Source organism: Lissotriton helveticus, chromosome 10 (assembly GCF_964261635.1).
Source record: "Lissotriton helveticus chromosome 10, aLisHel1.1, whole genome shotgun sequence".
In the NCBI taxonomy this organism is placed as follows: Eukaryota; Metazoa; Chordata; class Amphibia; order Caudata; family Salamandridae; genus Lissotriton; species Lissotriton helveticus.
In genome coordinates this window covers 60,645,408-60,665,284 of record NC_136071.1, presented here as the reverse complement: position 1 = coordinate 60,665,284, position 19,877 = coordinate 60,645,408, and the positions used below count along the sequence as shown (strand labels likewise).

General features: G+C 45.3%; 1 protein-coding gene across 1 annotated transcript in view; it reads right to left on the bottom strand.

The window, feature by feature from the left end:
- Nucleotides 1-19,877, bottom strand: part of LOC144783893 (extracellular calcium-sensing receptor-like) — a 149,992-nt gene that overhangs the window by 96,094 nt on the left and 34,021 nt on the right. Inside the window, exon 2 of the mRNA XM_078662635.1 lies at nucleotides 19,394-19,685. Coding sequence (XP_078518761.1) covers nucleotides 19,394-19,685 — 292 coding nt within the window. The remainder of the gene's footprint in view (nucleotides 1-19,393; nucleotides 19,686-19,877) is intronic.

The following is a 19,877-nucleotide window of genomic DNA, read 5'->3' as shown; positions in this document are numbered from 1 at the left end:
GGCAGTGTATCGTGTCAGCAGAAAAGAAAAGTATAGCCATATCTGTGAGGAGACAAGACCAGTGGTATAATTTTAGATTAGGTATACCCAATCCACCCTGTTCCTGGGGTAGAGACATATATTTAACTGATCTCCTCACCTTGCCGTACTGCCAAACAAAATTCATAAAAATTGCCTCCATTTCCCTAATCAAAATATCGTCTATTTTAAAGGGGATGGACCTAAACTTATATAAGATTTTTGGGAACATTGTCATTTTGATGACATTGGCCCTACCTATGATTGATAAATGAAGAGTATCAATTCTTTTTAGATCCAGTTTCATTTTCATGAGTAGTGGTGAGAAGTTATCTTTAATAATTTCCTGTGTCTGGGCATTAATTGTGATTCACTAACAAAGCGGGGGGCTGAACTGTTCCTGCAAGGAGTGGGAAGAATAGAAGAAGACTAAGAAGGACTAAGCAGAGGCTGGCGTGACCAGAGGTGTAAATGTAACACCTGTGGGCATCCCTTTTGTCGGATGTATTTGCCTCACACACCCCGAAGGATGTCATGCTTCATCATTGGCGGTTGCTCCTCGTCGGGGGGGCGGTGCAATCCCCGACGGGCTCACCTCAAAGAGGGGCACTTTGGCGGAGATCTTTTGTATCCGACAGCCCTATGGTGAAGTGTGGGTGTGTGGGCGGGGAGGCAACTGGGCCTAAGGTGATGGTTAAAATGCAGCAAGGGGTACCGGAAACTATTTTATTCTGGTGGTCCCCCTATTGCAGTTAAAATCGTGAAGACGAGCTCACTCAGTGTCACCTCGTTAGGTAGAGTGACCTATGTGGAGCTCTGAAAAACAACAAGTGGTCAACATGTTTCTCGCAATGGGATTACTATCCTGCGATTCATCAGGACCTTAAAAAGTGAAAAACAATAAAGAATATGAACTCAATAACATGCTGGTGTCATGTATATGGTGTGGTGTGGGTATATTTTTTACCTCAATGGAAAGTCCTATGCCTGGAACATGAGAAAGAAAGCAATAACACATTAGTAGTACATTTCTCATTATAACAGCAAGGGTTGTCATCGCCAGAATGTGAACATAATGGGCATGCTGGGGCAGTGTGGGGAATAGTCACTACCTCTCCATGCCAGGTGGTTTCAGCGTGCAGTGTGATGTGCACACACACTCTAAAACTATATCAGTGAGAAGGGATAGGATTAAAAACAAATTTGTAAAAACAGCAAGCAACTGCAAAAACACCATGTTAGCTCAGCGCGGCATCATGAACATTACTAGTGTGAGTAACAACACTTAACACTCAGTGTGGACTGTCAAACCTAGGTGGAATACAGGATAATGAGGTAATCAGCGCCTGACTCACCTAAGGGTTAAGGGCTAAGGGCCACATGAGTGGTCGGCGGGTCAGTACATCGGGGAGAGCCTTCAGGCTTGGCTAGAAAGTAGACATATTACAACGAAAGTAAGTAAAGAAAACGCTCCACAATGTTCAAGTCTGGTTACAATGCGGAGGCGCTGCAAAGGAATTCAGGAAGCCGGTATTGACTTGGCTAGAAAGTAGAGTAAAGGAAAGAGAACGCTCCGCAGTGTTAAGGTATAGTTGCAAAAGCGGAGGCGCTATAAAAGGAATCAGGGAGCCGGTATTAAAGAATCCACACGGTCAGATCTTATAGCGAGCCCCCATAGCCCTCCTCTTACCTCACTCTGCCCGTGTCCGCGTGGGATCACCTACCCATCTCCGCCGAGCTCGGATAGATGGTGTAGTGTGCGCGGCGTTTGTTTATAATGAAGCCTGGCTCAGGGGTTTCGATCAGTGATACGCCTCCTGCCAAAATCACGTGACTCGGGCGGTGATTCGATCGGCCATGATGTAGTGGTTAAATGGACCGCGTTATTCATGTATAACTAGAGCACGCATGGGATAAAAGGTGTATTCCATCGATTATATGGGGGCAGATAGTCTTATCACAAGTTATTCATGCTTAGTTCCTGGAAAAATTTATAGCTAGACGTTTGTTTTCCAGAATATAGGTAATGGAGTGATAATGACTAGGACCGTGTTGATCGAAGTCCATGGCACATGTAAAATGCGCGTGAGATGTAAATAGGAATTTAACCGTGTACAGATCGTCGGCAGTATGTAGTTAGGCATTATTAATTCTACTATCACGGGGGTTGTTCCGAAGGCATATTTTAAGATAATGTTTTAAGACAATATTGATGGGAACACAAGTAACCACATGGTCCGTTGCGTAGTCATGTCAGTAATCATGTCTTATGCCGAAACTGATGAGGGCCTCATAACTGGTAACAACCAAGGGTGGGTCGGCCATTATGTAAGGGTTAGGTGCCCCTCCACAATCATGGGTGGGTTAGGAGAAAGAGGCGGGGAGGAGGTAGGGGGGGTCCATGGTGAGGCAAAATATTGCGGCCGGGTTAGATTGTGTATTGAGTCCTATAGAAGACCTTTAAATGATCTGTCTGGATTCACGGACAATGTATACAGAGGGGCTTGTTGGTCACGTGATTTCGCGTGTATCATAGGTGGTTATGATGTGCCATAAAGATAGTATATGACACACCAGCAGCAAGGTGAAGACCAATGTGTGCCAGAGTGGACTTGACCAGGGGGAATTAGCCAGGGGGAATTGACCATTAGGATTGTCGGAGGCCTTGCAAAAGCATATCAAGGTGGCTAGTGTGAAGTTCACAATGAATGCCACGGGATGTCTTCATTCAGCCCCCGGCTGTCAGTGGAAAGTCGATGGACCCATCTCTGCTCCTTCCTAAAGAGAGCATTCTTAGGGCAATTGGGACTAGATTCCAAGACAACCCAAGTCATGGAGTCCGCGTTGTGGTTGGAATCCACATAATGTTTGCACATTTTTGTATGGGTCTTTTTGCAGCGAAAATTGCTGCGGTGCTCAATGATACGGGTCTTTACTGGGCTAGTGGTCATCCCAATATATTGTAAATTGCAAGGGCAGGTCAACAGATAGATGCAATGTGTTGTGTTGCAATTAGTATGGTGCCTCAGTTCCCAATTGAAGGTCTCAGAGAGCTTGATGGTTTTCTGTGTCAAGGTGAACCTACAGACAACACAAGAGCCACACGGGTAGTGGCCCGTGACAGGTGGTAGATGCCAAAGAGTTTGTTGAGTCTCTTTTATGATTGTTTTAGGCCTGGTACTGATCAGTATATCCTTCAGGTTCTGTGATCTTTTGAACGCAAACCGGGGATGTTCTAAAGTCAAGTCACCTGTATTAAGGATACCCCAGTGACGTTTGATGATGTTTCTGATTTGGTTGGACAGGGGGGTGAAGGTGGTGACACAGGTGATGACTTGGTTCTCAACCGGTGCGTTCTCCTGTCTCTCAAGTAGTGCCTCTCGGTTATTATTCCGAGCCCGCTTTCTGGCTTTATAGACATCACTTTTAGGGTACCCTCTGTCCAGGAGATTCCTGGATAGGAGAGTGGATTCCTTCTTGTAGTCAGACACTTCGCTACAATTACGTCTAATCCGGAGAAATTGTCCGAATGGTAGATTAGAGCGTAAGGCCTTAGGATGATGACTCTGAAAATGGAGCAGACTGTTCCGGTCTGTGGGCTTCCTGTACATAGTTGTCTTGAGGGACCCTCCTTCCAGTTTGATGGTGAGGTCAAGAAAAGCAATTTCTCTCTGGGAAGAGGACATGGTGAAGTGTAAGAAGGGGTTCAAAGTGTTAACCCATTCAAGGAACTCATCATGGGAAGTCAGTGGACCCGTCCAGAGTATCAAGATATCGTCTATGAAGCGCTTCCACATCAAGATGTTCTCTCGGAAGGGGTTAGACTGATGATGTATATGTTTATCTTCAAACTCTGCCATGTATAGACAGGCCACCGACGGGGCAAAGGTGCTGCCCATGGATGTACCCTGGGTCTGATGGTAGTGTTGCCCCTTGTATTCGAAAAATTTTTCGGTGAGTGCCAAGGTGGCACACTCCATGATGAAGGTCTGTGGTGTATTAGAGTTCCATGTCTCAAGGCCCAGTCTTTCCTCTATCACTTCTAGGGTGGCCCTCTGGGGGATATTGGTATAGAGGGCCTCCACATCTAGAGTAATTAAGAGATCGATTTGTGTAGTGTCCTGTATGGAGTTCAACAGGCGCAACACATCTGTAGTATCCTGGATATATGAAGGGATATTTTTCACCAGAGGTTGCAAGAAATGGTCACAAAATTGTGAAAGTGGCTCCAGCACAGAATTGATCCCAGACACAATGGGCCTCCCTGGTACAGGATGGGTCCCTTTGTGAATCTTCGGCAGGATATAGAAATATGGTACCCGGGGGTCCCGTTTAGTCAAGAACTCTGCCTCTTTTTTAGTGATCCATTCCTCGTTTTCCGCTTCCATTACTAAACCTGTTATTATGGTTTGTAGGCGTCTAGTTGGATCGCCGGCGATGGGTGTGTAATATCTGCGATCATTCAATTGTCTGGTACATTCCAGATCATAATCTGCAGTATTCATAAGAACCGTTGCTCCACCCTTGTCCGCCAGTTTGATGGTGATGAGGGGATCATTTGCCAGTGATTTTAGGACCAGCATTTCCTTGCTGGTGATGTTAGAAGAGTGTGGCTGTTTGTCCAGTTGGTTTATCTCCTTGAGAACAGTTTGCTCAAAGGTCAAGACTTCGTTAGGCACCATCCCATTGTGAGGTGTAAAGGTTGAAGGGTTATGTAGACCCGAGTCCTCAATGGGTTCAGGGAGTTTTCCATCAAAGAAAGCTTTTAGCCTTATTTTCCTGAAGAGAGACTTGATTTCCCTTGTTTGTTGGAAAGGGTCTGTCCTCGGGGTTGGAACAAAGCCTAACCCTTTTTGGAGGACCAGTTCCTCTTCTTCAGTCAAGACACGGTTTGACAGGTTGACCACCAGACTCATTTTGGTCCTGAGCGGGTCGTGGTCCTCGTGTCCATCCCTTGTGGGCGGTTGTCCTCCCACTGTACTTTCTTTTCTGGCGCGTTCCCTCTTCTTCGCCCTCGCCCTCTGCCCCAACCTCTGCCTAAAAAAGGAGGGTGTGAGGTATTTTGAGTGGCATAGAACGGAGGGTATTGTGGGGCTAGTGGCGGTTGAAAGTGTGGGAATTGTGGAAACTGCCAAAATGGGGGGCCCATTTGTTGTCCTTGGTATGGGTAGTTTTGAAAACTGTTTTGCCCACGGCCTCTGCCCCTTTTAGGTTTAGGAGGCATCTGTTGGGGGTCATTGCTTTCGCTACTATCAGAGCCACTGTTCGATCCTCTTCTTGACGAGGCTGCACTCGAGTCCGAGTTATAGCTAGTTCCAGGTGGGACATAATCATCCTTCAGATAGGGATAGACTTTTTCTTTAGAAAATCTTTTGATGTCCTTTTGTAGCTTCGCCACTTTCAGATTCATAAGATATTCCCTGTGTTCCGCAATCTCTTTATTTAAATCAGCCAATTTGGTTTTGAACCCAGGATTGGGTACCGCATTTTTTAATGCCGCCTCTGCTGCTTGAATGCGAACTAGCAGAGCATCAGCCAATCGTTTGGCAGTGTTTACGATCAGAATCAACAGGTCATGGGTGCACTTCCAGGACACCTGAGACCACTCGATCTTAAACTGTCCGTCTTCCCAAAAGATTCTTGGAAAGTTTTTAACGATCAAACCGTTAGGGGCAATTTTGGCCTTGAAATATTCCGCCATCATTGTCCCATGTATTGTAACTCTTATCCATTCTCGTTTGAGGTCCGATAGTGTTTGCCATTCAGTTGAGTTGCTCACGGAGCTTGGCTCAACGTCAATGCCGAAAAGAGATGGTGTTCTCATAATTGCTGCTGCATCTTCTTCGCCGAAGCTCAAACCCTGTCCCTCCATGGTGGAAGGGATTATGGGTCGTGCTCTGGTTCGAAAGGGAGGAATTGGATAAAGGATTCAAACCCCAAGTGGGGGTGTGAATAGTGAGCAACACCTAGTAAATATAGGGTTGCTAAAATGGGGGATCTGTCAAAACTAACCCACCGGTATGAGACTCCCACGGTGTGCACCGTGCAAGGTTCTTTATCAAAAGGAGGGAGGGCGATCAATAGATCAACGGACACTAGTTACCACTTGTGAGTGTGGAAGGTCCAGTTACAGCATGTGTCCGTGAATGGTCTTCACTAACAAAGCGGGGGGCTGAACTGTTCCTGCAAGGAGTGGGAAGAATAGAAGAAGACTAAGAAGGACTAAGCAGAGGCTGGCGTGACCAGAGGTGTAAATGTAACACCTGTGGGCATCCCTTTTGTCGGATGTATTTGCCTCACACACCCCGAAGGATGTCATGCTTCATCATTGGCGGTTGCTCCTCGTCGGGGGGGCGGTGCAATCCCCGACGGGCTCACCTCAAAGAGGGGCACTTTGGCGGAGATCTTTTGTATCCGACAGCCCTATGGTGAAGTGTGGGTGTGTGGGCGGGGAGGCAACTGGGCCTAAGGTGATGGTTAAAATGCAGCAAGGGGTACCGGAAACTATTTTATTCTGGTGGTCCCCCTATTGCAGTTAAAATCGTGAAGACGAGCTCACTCAGTGTCACCTCGTTAGGTAGAGTGACCTATGTGGAGCTCTGAAAAACAACAAGTGGTCAACATGTTTCTCGCAATGGGATTACTATCCTGCGATTCATCAGGACCTTAAAAAGTGAAAAACAATAAAGAATATGAACTCAATAACATGCTGGTGTCATGTATATGGTGTGGTGTGGGTATATTTTTTACCTCAATGGAAAGTCCTATGCCTGGAACATGAGAAAGAAAGCAATAACACATTAGTAGTACATTTCTCATTATAACAGCAAGGGTTGTCATCGCCAGAATGTGAACATAATGGGCATGCTGGGGCAGTGTGGGGAATAGTCACTACCTCTCCATGCCAGGTGGTTTCAGCGTGCAGTGTGATGTGCACACACACTCTAAAACTATATCAGTGAGAAGGTATAGGATTAAAAACAAATTTGTAAAAACAGCAAGCAACTGCAAAAACACCATGTTAGCTCAGCGCGGCATCATGAACATTACTAGTGTGAGTAACAACACTTAACACTCAGTGTGGACTGTCAAACCTAGGTGGAATACAGGATAATGAGGTAATCAGCGCCTGACTCACCTAAGGGTTAAGGGCTAAGGGCCACATGAGTGGTCGGCGGGTCAGTACATCGGGGAGAGCCTTCAGGCTTGGCTAGAAAGTAGACATATTACAACGAAAGTAAGTAAAGAAAACGCTCCACAATGTTCAAGTCTGGTTACAATGCGGAGGCGCTGCAAAGGAATTCAGGAAGCCGGTATTGACTTGGCTAGAAAGTAGAGTAAAGGAAAGAGAACGCTCCGCAGTGTTAACCACTTGGCTGCTATGCGTTTTCCCCCCCGGTGCTGGGATTGCCCATTTTCCATTATTCATGACGAGCTGGGCTCGTCATGAGCGTGCGAGGAGGCTACACCATGACGAGCCCAGCTCGTCATGAGCGTGGAAGGGGTTAAGGTATAGTTGCAAAAGCGGAGGCGCTACAAAAGGAATCAGGGAGCCGGTATTAAAGAATCCACACGGTCAGATCTTATAGCGAGCCCCCATAGCCCTCCTCTTACCTCACTCTGCCCGTGTCCGCGTGGGATCACCTACCCATCTCCGCCGAGCTCGGATAGATGGTGTAGTGTGCGCGGCGTTTGTTTATAATGAAGCCTGGCTCAGGGGTTTCGATCAGTGATACGCCTCCTGCCAAAATCACGTGACTCGGGCGGTGATTCGATCGGCCATGATGTAGTGGTTAAATGGACCGCGTTATTCATGTATAACTAGAGCACGCATGGGATAAAAGGTGTATTCCATCGATTATATGGGGGCAGATAGTCTTATCACAAGTTATTCATGCTTAGTTCCTGGAAAAATTTATAGCTAGACGTTTGTTTTCCAGAATATAGGTAATGGAGTGATAATGACTAGGACCGTGTTGATCGAAGTCCATGGCACATGTAAAATGCGCGTGAGATGTAAATAGGAATTTAACCGTGTACAGATCGTCGGCAGTATGTAGTTAGGCATTATTAATTCTACTATCACGGGGGTTGTTCCGAAGGCATATTTTAAGATAATGTTTTAAGACAATATTGATGGGAACACAAGTAACCACATGGTCCGTTGCGTAGTCATGTCAGTAATCATGTCTTATGCCGAAACTGATGAGGGCCTCATAACTGGTAACAACCAAGGGTGGGTCGGCCATTATGTAAGGGTTAGGTGCCCCTCCACAATCATGGGTGGGTTAGGAGAAAGAGGCGGGGAGGAGGTAGGGGGGGTCCATGGTGAGGCAAAATATTGCGGCCGGGTTAGATTGTGTATTGAGTCCTATAGAAGACCTTTAAATGATCTGTCTGGATTCACGGACAATGTATACAGAGGGGCTTGTTGGTCACGTGATTTCACGTGTATCATAGGTGGTTATGATGTGCCATAAAGATAGTATATGACACACCAGCAGCAAGGTGAAGACCAATGTGTGCCAGAGTGGACTTGACCAGGGGGAATTAGCCAGGGGGAATTGACCATTAGGATTGTCGGAGGCCTTGCAAAAGCATATCAAGGTGGCTAGTGTGAAGTTCACAATGAATGCCACGGGATGTCTTCATTCAGCCCCCGGCTGTCAGTGGAAAGTCGATGGACCCATCTCTGCTCCTTCCTAAAGAGAGCATTCTTAGGGCAATTGGGACTAGATTCCAAGACAACCCAAGTCATGGAGTCCGCGTTGTGGTTGGAATCCACATAATGTTTGCACATTTTTGTATGGGTCTTTTTGCAGCGAAAATTGCTGCGGTGCTCAATGATACGGGTCTTTACTGGGCGAGTGGTCATCCCAATATATTGTAAATTGCAAGGGCAGGTCAACAGATAGATGCAATGTGTTGTGTTGCAATTAGTATGGTGCCTCAGTTCCCAATTGAAGGTCTCAGAGAGCTTGATGGTTTTCTGTGTCAAGGTGAACCTACAGACAACACAAGAGCCACACGGGTAGTGGCCCGTGACAGGTGGTAGATGCCAAAGAGTTTGTTGAGTCTCTTTTATGATTGTTTTAGGCCTGGTACTGATCAGTATATCCTTCAGGTTCTGTGATCTTTTGAACGCAAACCGGGGATGTTCTAAAGTCAAGTCACCTGTATTAAGGATACCCCAGTGACGTTTGATGATGTTTCTGATTTGGTTGGACAGGGGGGTGAAGGTGGTGACACAGGTGATGACTTGGTTCTCAACCGGTGCGTTCTCCTGTCTCTCAAGTAGTGCCTCTCGGTTATTATTCCGAGCCCGCTTTCTGGCTTTATAGACATCACTTTTAGGGTACCCTCTGTCCAGGAGATTCCTGGATAGGAGAGTGGATTCCTTCTTGTAGTCAGACACTTCGCTACAATTACGTCTAATCCGGAGAAATTGTCCGAATGGTAGATTAGAGCGTAAGGCCTTAGGATGATGACTCTGAAAATGGAGCAGACTGTTCCGGTCTGTGGGCTTCCTGTACATAGTTGTCTTGAGGGACCCTCCTTCCAGTTTGATGGTGAGGTCAAGAAAAGCAATTTCTCTCTGGGAAGAGGACATGGTGAAGTGTAAGAAGGGGTTCAAAGTGTTAACCCATTCAAGGAACTCATCATGGGAAGTCAGTGGACCCGTCCAGAGTATCAAGATATCGTCTATGAAGCGCTTCCACATCAAGATGTTCTCTCGGAAGGGGTTAGACTGATGATGTATATGTTTATCTTCAAACTCTGCCATGTATAGACAGGCCACCGACGGGGCAAAGGTGCTGCCCATGGATGTACCCTGGGTCTGATGGTAGTGTTGCCCCTTGTATTCGAAAAATTTTTCGGTGAGTGCCAAGGTGGCACACTCCATGATGAAGGTCTGTGGTGTATTAGAGTTCCATGTCTCAAGGCCCAGTCTTTCCTCTATCACTTCTAGGGTGGCCCTCTGGGGGATATTGGTATAGAGGGCCTCCACATCTAGAGTAATTAAGAGATCGATTTGTGTAGTGTCCTGTATGGAGTTCAACAGGCGCAACACATCTGTAGTATCCTGGATATATGAAGGGATATTTTTCACCAGAGGTTGCAAGAAATGGTCACAAAATTGTGAAAGTGGCTCCAGCACAGAATTGATCCCAGACACAATGGGCCTCCCTGGTACAGGATGGGTCCCTTTGTGAATCTTCGGCAGGATATAGAAATATGGTACCCGGGGGTCCCGTTTAGTCAAGAACTCTGCCTCTTTTTTAGTGATCCATTCCTCGTTTTCCGCTTCCATTACTAAACCTGTTATTATGGTTTGTAGGCGTCTAGTTGGATCGCCAGCGATGGGTGTGTAATATCTGCGATCATTCAATTGTCTGGTACATTCCAGATCATAATCTGCAGTATTCATAAGAACCGTTGCTCCACCCTTGTCCGCCAGTTTGATGGTGATGAGGGGATCATTTGCCAGTGATTTTAGGACCAGCATTTCCTTGCTGGTGATGTTAGAAGAGTGTGGCTGTTTGTCCAGTTGGTTTATCTCCTTGAGAACAGTTTGCTCAAAGGTCAAGACTTCGTTAATTGTGATTCCCAGATAGACTACTGAATCCACATATCTATCATCCAGTTTGACTGTTTTACTTGAACATAATACTTGTGTTTTTGCCACATTGAGTCTATATCCAGAAGCACTCCCAAATTCAGAAGTGATATTGATTATTTCCCTCATAGCACTAGCTGGATCAACAGTGGTGATAGCTATGTCATCCGCGTATGCGAGGATTTTGGTTTCAAGTCCATTGGTGATAATTGGTTTTATGTTGATATTACTCTTAATGTGGCAAATCAGGGGATCAATATACAGAGCAAATAGGATAGGTGAGCACGGACACCCTTGTCTCGTCCCTCTTGAAATATTGATCAGGTTGGAGCCCTCACCCATTAACTGAATGCTAGCTATTGGATTGTAATACATGGCCTTGATTGCCTGCAGAAATCGGGGACCAAATCCTTTGCCGGCCATCACTTTCCAGAGAAAGCTCCACCTGACCGGGTCGAACGCCTTCTCTGCGTCGAGGAGGATCATCGCGATCCCCCCCTCTACCCCAGCATGTATATCAAACAGAGTTATGGCTCTTTTAATATGGTCGGTGGTACCCCTTCCAGGGATAAAGCCATGCTGCCAGGGAGAGACGAGGCCCGCGATAATCCTCCCCATCCGTGAAGCCAGTATTTTAGCATAAAGTTTGTTATCGCTATTTATTAGCGATATAGGCCGATACGAGCCCGGGCTCTCCTTGGGTTTGCCCTTTTTGTGAAAGACCACAATGTTGGTTTTAGTCCAGGATTCTGGTATAGTACCTGTATTGATAACCCCGTTAAATAAGTCTAGCAGGAGAGGGGCCATTTCTTCCCTCAGGCATTTATAGACTTCCAGGGGTATAAGGTCAGGCCCTGCTGCCTTACCTGAAGAAAGATCTCTTAGTGCCTGAAGGAGCTCCTCCATAGTAATATCCTGTTCTAAGGATTCCCTCTCATTAGACATCAGATTGATACCTGTATCCTGCCAATTTGTGCCCTGGTAGGCTATGTTTGCCTCCTCCTTATAGAGAACCTGATAGAATCGCCTAAAAACCTCTAAAATTTCTGTTGGCTTTTTATAGGTCTGCTCACCTTCATTAATTTCAGTGATGATATTTTTTGAGGTAGCTTGTCTTATCCGAAGCGCTAGAGCCCTGCCTGCATTCTCGCCTGTTTCATACATACCAGCTCTACGGGTCTGATATTCTGCTGCAGCCTTCTTTGCCAATTGTCGCTGGATATCTGCTTTTATAGTATTTAAGCTTTCTAGGCTCTGAGACCCCTGGATCCCGTGACATACGTCTCTTCTATGCTGCTCCTCTGCCTTCACCAATTTAGCCAAGTAATACTCCCTATCTTCCTTCATTTTTTTCCAAAGCCGTGCAGAATAGCTAATTGTCTCCCCTCTTAAACCAGCCTTGAAGCTATCCCAGACCATGCCGCGGGAAGCGCTATATCTATTAGCATCAAAGAAAGATTGGGACCACCCCTTTATATGTGCTACATAGTTACTGTCCGCTAGAAGTTTTCTATCGAAAGACCATGGTCTCGTTTTTTCCCTTGGTTTGCTAACAGACATATTTAAGACAAGGGGATTGTGATCCGATATTAGTTTTGGGAGCATTGAAATTTCGACATTGCTAAGTTGTGTGGCTGATACTAAAAAATAATCCAATTTTGTGTATTTATTGAATGGATGTGAGAAATATGTAAACCCAGGTTCATCTTTCTTTTGGTTGCCCCAGACATCCTTCAGGCCATAGGACTGGATTATAGAGGACACCGCCCTAAATACTCGGGGCTTACGGCCACTATATGGGGTGTTACCTGTAAAATCGGCTGAAATATTGAGATCACCACAAAATACCATAGGTGATGGCCAGTTAGTGTGCTCCCGTTCGATGTAATCCATCACCCCTGGGTCGTCCAAATTAGAACCATACACTGAGCATAAAGTGATTCCTAGTTTCAATTCACAAATTGCCCATCTTCCCAATGGATCAGCTTTTGATTTTTTAGCCCCCCCCAATCCTACCCGGCCTATATTGGCTACCCCCCTTATAGTTGAGGTCTGTGAGGAACAAGACAAGAATTCAAACCCCCTTATATTCAACCAGTGTTTCTTTTTCCATGGTAGGTGAGTCTCTTGTACACAGATAATGTCGGCCCTGATTAGTTTAATATACTCCTCAAACTTTTCCCTCCTTTTCCAATCGTTCAGTCCTCCTATATTAAGGCTGATTATCTTAATCCTTGACATACCCCTGGAGAGAGACAAGCCAACATACTAACCAGTCACATTTTATCCTGAAACTAGCAACGGCGACAAGTATAACCACTTTCAACATCTCAGATATATCAATAAACATATTTATTGCATGAACTTTCTTTTTGTTTCTTTTTCCCCCTTCCCCCCATCCCACAAGAGTCCCCCCCCTCCCCACCCCCCTGACCCCAACTCACTCCCAGGTGAGGCGCGCAGACTGAGTCTGTGCGTGTGATGGGTGCGACCCGGCAACGGACACAGTGCAATCAATAAATCCAACTTCGACCTTGACCTTATGTGTACCCACAATCTCCCTAACATGACACACTTTCCTCTGTGAGGTTAAAATTTGAGCTTAAACTAAGCTAAACCTTAGACTTCAGCCAGTGACAAAAATTAGAACCTTAGCCTTTGTTGGCTGATCTGAGTAATGTGACATATTATAGAGAGTCTAGAAACTCCTGAGCCTTAATTTCCGAGGAAAAATATACGGTCTTGCCTAGGTGAATTATCTTTAACTGAGCAGGATTGATGAGATAAACCTGCACTTTTTTGTCCTGGAAAGGTTTGATTAATTGTCTTAATCTCCATCGACGTTCCACGGTGGAATGGCAGAAATCCGGCCTAACAAAGAAAGACCCTCCTTCAAAGGTTCTTTTGGAGTCTGGCCGGGCTTTCTCTGATATGGACTGACGAAGAAGAAAATTGCCTATGTAGATTAAGATTGCTCTAGGTTTATCACCTTCTCTGGCGTTTTTTCTCAATCTGAAGGGTGTCCTATGAGCTCTCTGTATCTCAGTGGTCCAGTTCCAACCGGCGATGTCTGGAAAGGCTTTCTCAAATGTTTTGACGATGAACATTTTAACATCCTGACCCTCAGCCCCTTCCGGAATACCCAGGACCCTGAGATTGTTCCTTCTTTGCCTATTCTCAAGGTCCTCCAACTTCCACTGGACGTCAATTGCTTGAGCTCCCAACATTTCCACTTTGTTTGTGGCTGCAGCCGCCTCAGCTTCGGTGGCGACTACCCTCTCCTCTAGATTTGAGACCCTGTCTCCAACACTTACCCAGGCTTTTGAAAGCTTTCTAACCACTGCTTTCATCTTTCTAATCGCAGCTTGGGATTTAAGGCTGTCTGACCGGGTTTCTTCTCTGTGTGCAGTTATTCCCTGGTGAATTGATTCCATCATCGCCATCATTGACAACTGCGTAGTCTCGTTATGCCTTATATTGCCCATGGCCGGGTAGGCGTTCCCTTGAAGGGATGTTGTAGGAGAGTGATCCCAAGTTAGTGCTGTAGGGTCCCTTTGAGGGGGCACGTTTTTGATGATAGATGATGGTAACCCTGCCTCACTATCGCTCTCTGTTTCCGGATTACTACCATCAATATCTGAGCTATGTGGCTCGTCGTCCTCCTCTGACCAGTTGGCCTCCTCTGTGACAGAGAAGAAGCACTCGCTGGGGGTCTTTTCCTTTTCCATCCCACCATGGGTGACCCCGGGATGTATTGTATTAGCTTTAAAATTGGCAAGTAAGCCCCTATGAACCTCTGGGGCCGTGGTAGAGATGGTGCTCTCTTTGAATATTTCAGCTGTTGTTGAGCCTCCTTGATCGCCCTCGCTGTTAGTTGGTGGGACTACTGTCATTTCTATTGGAGGGTTCATCGTATCTTGTGAGGGTAGTGGGGTGATGATCTCGCTGTTATTGGCGACACAAATATCGTCAGCCCCCGATACAGCGACTAGAGGCTCTGAATATGTCGTCAGAAGCATGCCCCCGCCTGCGGCGTCATCCCAGGCTTCCACCTCCTGACATGACTGAGGGATCTGTGTCTGCGGGTGAAACTGCTGTGACTGCTGCAGATTTGGTATTGATTGTGCTGCTGGTTGCGGCGCTGGATCTGTGCCAGGAATCTCTGCTGGAGTAGTGGCCGATATTGGTGGAGCGAGCAACTCAAGTGACACTGGTAACACAGGTAGTACAGATGACCCCGGTAGCCCAGAGGCCGCGGCTGCTGAGGCTGGTTCAATGTCCTTCAATTTTTTTTTCTTTTCGTCACGATTCAGCATTTCCACCACGCTAACAGTTGCGGTGGCTGTAGCTTGTCGGGTTCTAACTGAGGGAGGGCGCATCTCCTTAGGGGTGTTCTGCCCTGTGGGTGGTTGCAGCTTTGCCCGCCCTGATCCAACTTCTGGTGCTGCTCCCTCCATCCCGGTGTTTGCCACAGAGTCCATACTTAGGGTATTATCTATGTTGCCAGAAACAGAGACACCATCAGCCATACCTTTCTTTTTCGTCTTGCCCCCAGTGTTGTTTTTTGGAGCCATAGAAAGGGCAAATACTATGAGCAGAGAGATCCTCTGCCTCACCTCAACTGGACCGCTGCAGCACCGAACCTCTCCACCTGCTTGTGTCGGCTTGTCGGGTCTGCTGGAACTGCTGGGACTGCTGCCGTTTCTGCTCCGCTTTCCGGATCTTGCCGGCTTTGTGTGGCTCCGCCTCCAGGCTCCGCGAACTCCGCCGGGGCTGCTGTGATCCAACCCGACTCTAAGCGAAGCTGTAGCCAGGAGCCTCCGCAGACCCGTGCGGGGCAGCCCGCTGCAGAGACCTTTGAGAAGCATCAAAGTTTCATCAAGTTCAGGAGGTAACCGCCGGTCGCTTTGGCTTTAGCCGCTATGCCTCTGCGCCGCTTTTGCTCTTTTGCTCCCCGCTGCCTTGTAGCTGTTTTTAGCTGGATATCCGTGGATGCGATGGCGCTCTGCTGTTGTAATACACCGTGTGTCAGGGTGATCATGAAGCTTCCGAGTTTTTCGTAGCCCTTCTTTCTTTCTTTTAGTATTCCAACGAATTCGGCATGAAAAGAGAAAGCCTGGGTGTCGAGGTTACTGCAAAACACAACACTTCATATCTGCGCTGTGTCCGGTGCTGCCGCTCAGCCGCTTGACACGGCCGCCATCTTGCCTCCCACAAACCGAACGTATTTGCTTCCTTTTGAAAAAAATCAAAATAAAAACTATATTTTGATACATTCTTTTGTTAGTGTTGGTTGAATAACACTACTTGGGGTAACTGTTGTTTTGAAGAAGCCATAGTAGACTTCTATGTCAATCTAAATGCTCTAACACTCAGAAAGGAATTCTCCCTTTTTTTGCTGATTTACTTCCCGGTCCTTTCTGGGTTTAATAGGGAAAACTCTCCCTTTTTTTCATCATACTAACATGAGCAGTACCTCACCTATATAGCAACTCATACACAAACTCATTCACACATACTGTCACTGACATACCCACTCACTCACACAATGAGCTACTAACACACACACTTACTCTCCCATATGGCCACCCATGCATGCTCTCACTCACCCATACAGTCACTCACATGTTCAAATACTAACACACCTATTCACCTATACAACTACTCACATACCTACTCACTCACCCATACAGGTAATGACACACCCTCTCACTCATCCATACAACTACTAATACATGCACTCACTCACCCATATAGTTAATAAAACATGCACTCACTCACCCATACAGCTACTAAAATACCCATCCACTCAACCATACAGCTATTAACATACCTGCTCGTTCACCCATACAGTCACTGATACACCCACTTGCTCCCCATACAGCTACTAACACACACACTCACTCACCCATTCAGATACTAACACATGCACTCCCTTACGCATACAACCACTCACATATGTACTCAATCACCCATATAGTCACTGACACATCCATTCACTCACCCATACAGCCACTCAGACACCCACTCACTCACTCATACAGCTACTCACACATAGTCCCTCACCAATACAGCCACTCATACATGCACACATTCACCCAGGCCATGCAGTCACTCACACACCTACTCAGTCACGCATACAGTCACTGACACAAACACTCATTCACCCATTCAGCTACTAACACACGTTTTCACTCACCTATACAGCTACTCAAACTTGAAGTCACTTACAAATACACCCACTCTCTCACCCATAGAGCTATTAATACACACTCACTTACCCATACAGATACTCACAAATCCACTTACTTAACTATACAGACACTCAGACACCCTCTCACTCACTCACTTACCTATACAGCCACTGACACACCCAGTTACACACCCACACAACCAATCTTACACCTGCTCACTCATACAGCGACTCACATACCTAGTCACTGACACACCAACTCACTCATCCATATAACTTCTCACATAGTCACACACCCAGTTACAGATACTCTCAGATACTCACTTACCCACTCACAGACCCACTCAGACTCTCATACACCAAATACACTCACTCACAGCTAGTCATTCACCCATATACTCACACAGCCATTCACTCACCTATATATCTACTTACACACCCACTCACTTATCCATACAGCCACTCACACACCCACTCATATAACCACTCACTCACCCACCTACACAGGAACTCACTCACTCATACACTGACTTACACATCTAGACACATACAATTCTTTTTTAAATCATGCAAGATGGTTCGAACCATTTTTCTAAGCAAACGTTGCTTGATGCATTCGCGACGGCTTGGGTCGTGGAGGGCAGCACCACCTGATGGATATAAACGGGGCCACGAGGTTTGAAATTTCCTGAGTCTCATTTGTGGGGCAGCAGTCCTCAGGAATTTGAATGGACCTGCGCTCAGAAACCCATTGGGGGTCAGAAGATTTTTCCTGGGTCAGAAGATTGCACCAATTGCACACTACAAATCCCATGATGCAACAAGGGTTTAAGCTAATCTGAGTAGCCTATTGGAGGGCAGCCAACCATTGATAAAGTGTGACATGGGGGCCCAGAGACATTTCAGCCTAAAATCGTTGATGCTTCACATTGTCAAATTTGTGCTCGAATAGAAATATCTGGCCTGTTTCATAGTCGATTCTATCCCGATTAAATTTGAAAGCTTTCCATATTTTTATGGTATCTTCATGTTTTTTTGGTCGTGTCTTGATTTCATTTCTCATCTTTGTGATATTTTCTTGATTGTCACATTTATCTAGATCACTATTTATTTCGTCTATTTAATTGATAAATTCCTCTCAGTCAATTTGTGCATATTTTATAACATTTTTCACCAGTCTCATAGAGGTGTCTAGATTGCTTTCTCTCCATTCAGTTAGCATTTTGGGGTTTGGGTTGTCAAAACTTGGTGCGAGCATTATCCTAAGTCCATGAGGCACTCTCCCTGCTTCCTCTTATTTCTGAAGGGACTTTTGCTCCCACCACTTTATATATATTTCACCTCAATGCCTTCATTCAAAATCAAGATCAGCCACACTCTCTCCACGTATCCCATAAAGATGGCTTTCCAAGTGCTTAATTGTATATTATTATCTCTAGGAATTCTACAACACACATAACAGGACATATATATATATTTATATCACGCAACACTCCGGGATGCTTAATTAGTTAATTGGCAAGGTTGCTCTCAACCAACACGTTTCACCTTTTGGCTTTTTCATGGTATGGTTGTGCCTCAATACATACAAAATGTCATTAACAGTGAAAAAGGACATATAAAAATTGGAACACATTATTGTTTGGCTTTGCTGGGCGCCATTTTGAAATGTCCATGTTATATAGGCTATTTCATTACATCAAAAAAAAGAAAACTTTAAATGATAATATATACAAATAAAGTTTCAATCCAATTCATATGTTGCTTATTTCAGCATTGTGCTGCAATAAAAGGAAGATTAAACTGCATATTTATACAGTACATCATCTTTCAGAGTCATTCCCCAGTGGAACTATTGCTTAAATTTGCTTTGATCATTGTCATTTATCACCACTCGCATATTGTTGTATATACAGAAAATGGTTTTTTAAATAGTAATCGCGTTCACAGTGTGGTGAAGAAAGGGCCTGGGTCTCTGACTAGTGCTCAGGAATCCCGCTGTATAGGACTTACAGGTGGTACCAGGAGGGCTTCTTGGCCCCCAAGGTCTCTCAGGAGTAAAATGGACTTCATCCCCCAAAAAGTACTGTGCCAGGAGATGCATTTGCAGAGTGGTGGAAAAAGGAGCCGTGGCCTCCGAAGACTTCTTAGCCATTTTACTGAATGGGAATTACTGGAGGTAACAGGAGGGGTAGTTGGCCCCCAATTATATATAAGGTTTCCCTTCCTGCACATAAATAATCATTAAAACAATGACGTTTTGCAAGTTCTATGTGTGCTAATGCACACATTGCTTTTCAAATTTAACAAGTTGCATTTCGATTGATAATATGCAGAATCAAATCTTTGTCTTAGCAAATATGGAAACCACTTGGATGAAAAATTCTCAGAAATGAAATATAAACAATTGATCCTCTCAACCATCAAATATTTCAGGATAGCAGATGTGAATTTTCAAATAAATAATTATTTATGTATATGTTTATCAACAGCAGTCCTAGTAAACCTAAATATCACTTTTAAGCTTGCACTATTTTTCCGTACATGATAGGCTCATATCTTACCTGAGGGAACCTGCTGAGCCCAAGTATTCTTGCCATAGGAAGAGCTTCTACTGATGGCCCAGCTCCGATGAAGCCAACCAGCTTGGGGCGTGAAGGGCGACTGTAGTTGGGTACTGTATCTTTGCCCCCAGAGAGCAGCTGCAGGGTCCCCTGAATAGCCCCCAACTCAGAGAAACAAGAGTCATAAACTTGAAATCCCAAAGTAGTGTTAGGTAGAAGATCTGGCCTACTATTAATTTCACTGATGGCAAAGATCATGGCAAGGACGCATTGATAGAATTCTGAATAAATCCTGGAGATAACGAACAACATGAAACCAGACATTTTTTTCATTAAATCAATGGCGCATATCATCATATTAGAATCAAATTGCATTTATCTAAAAAAAGTTAGCAAAGCATTCGGTCACACATGTAATTAAATTAACTTACATTTTCTACATATTATTTATTTAATATTTTTTTTGGCTTCTCTTTATTTTCAT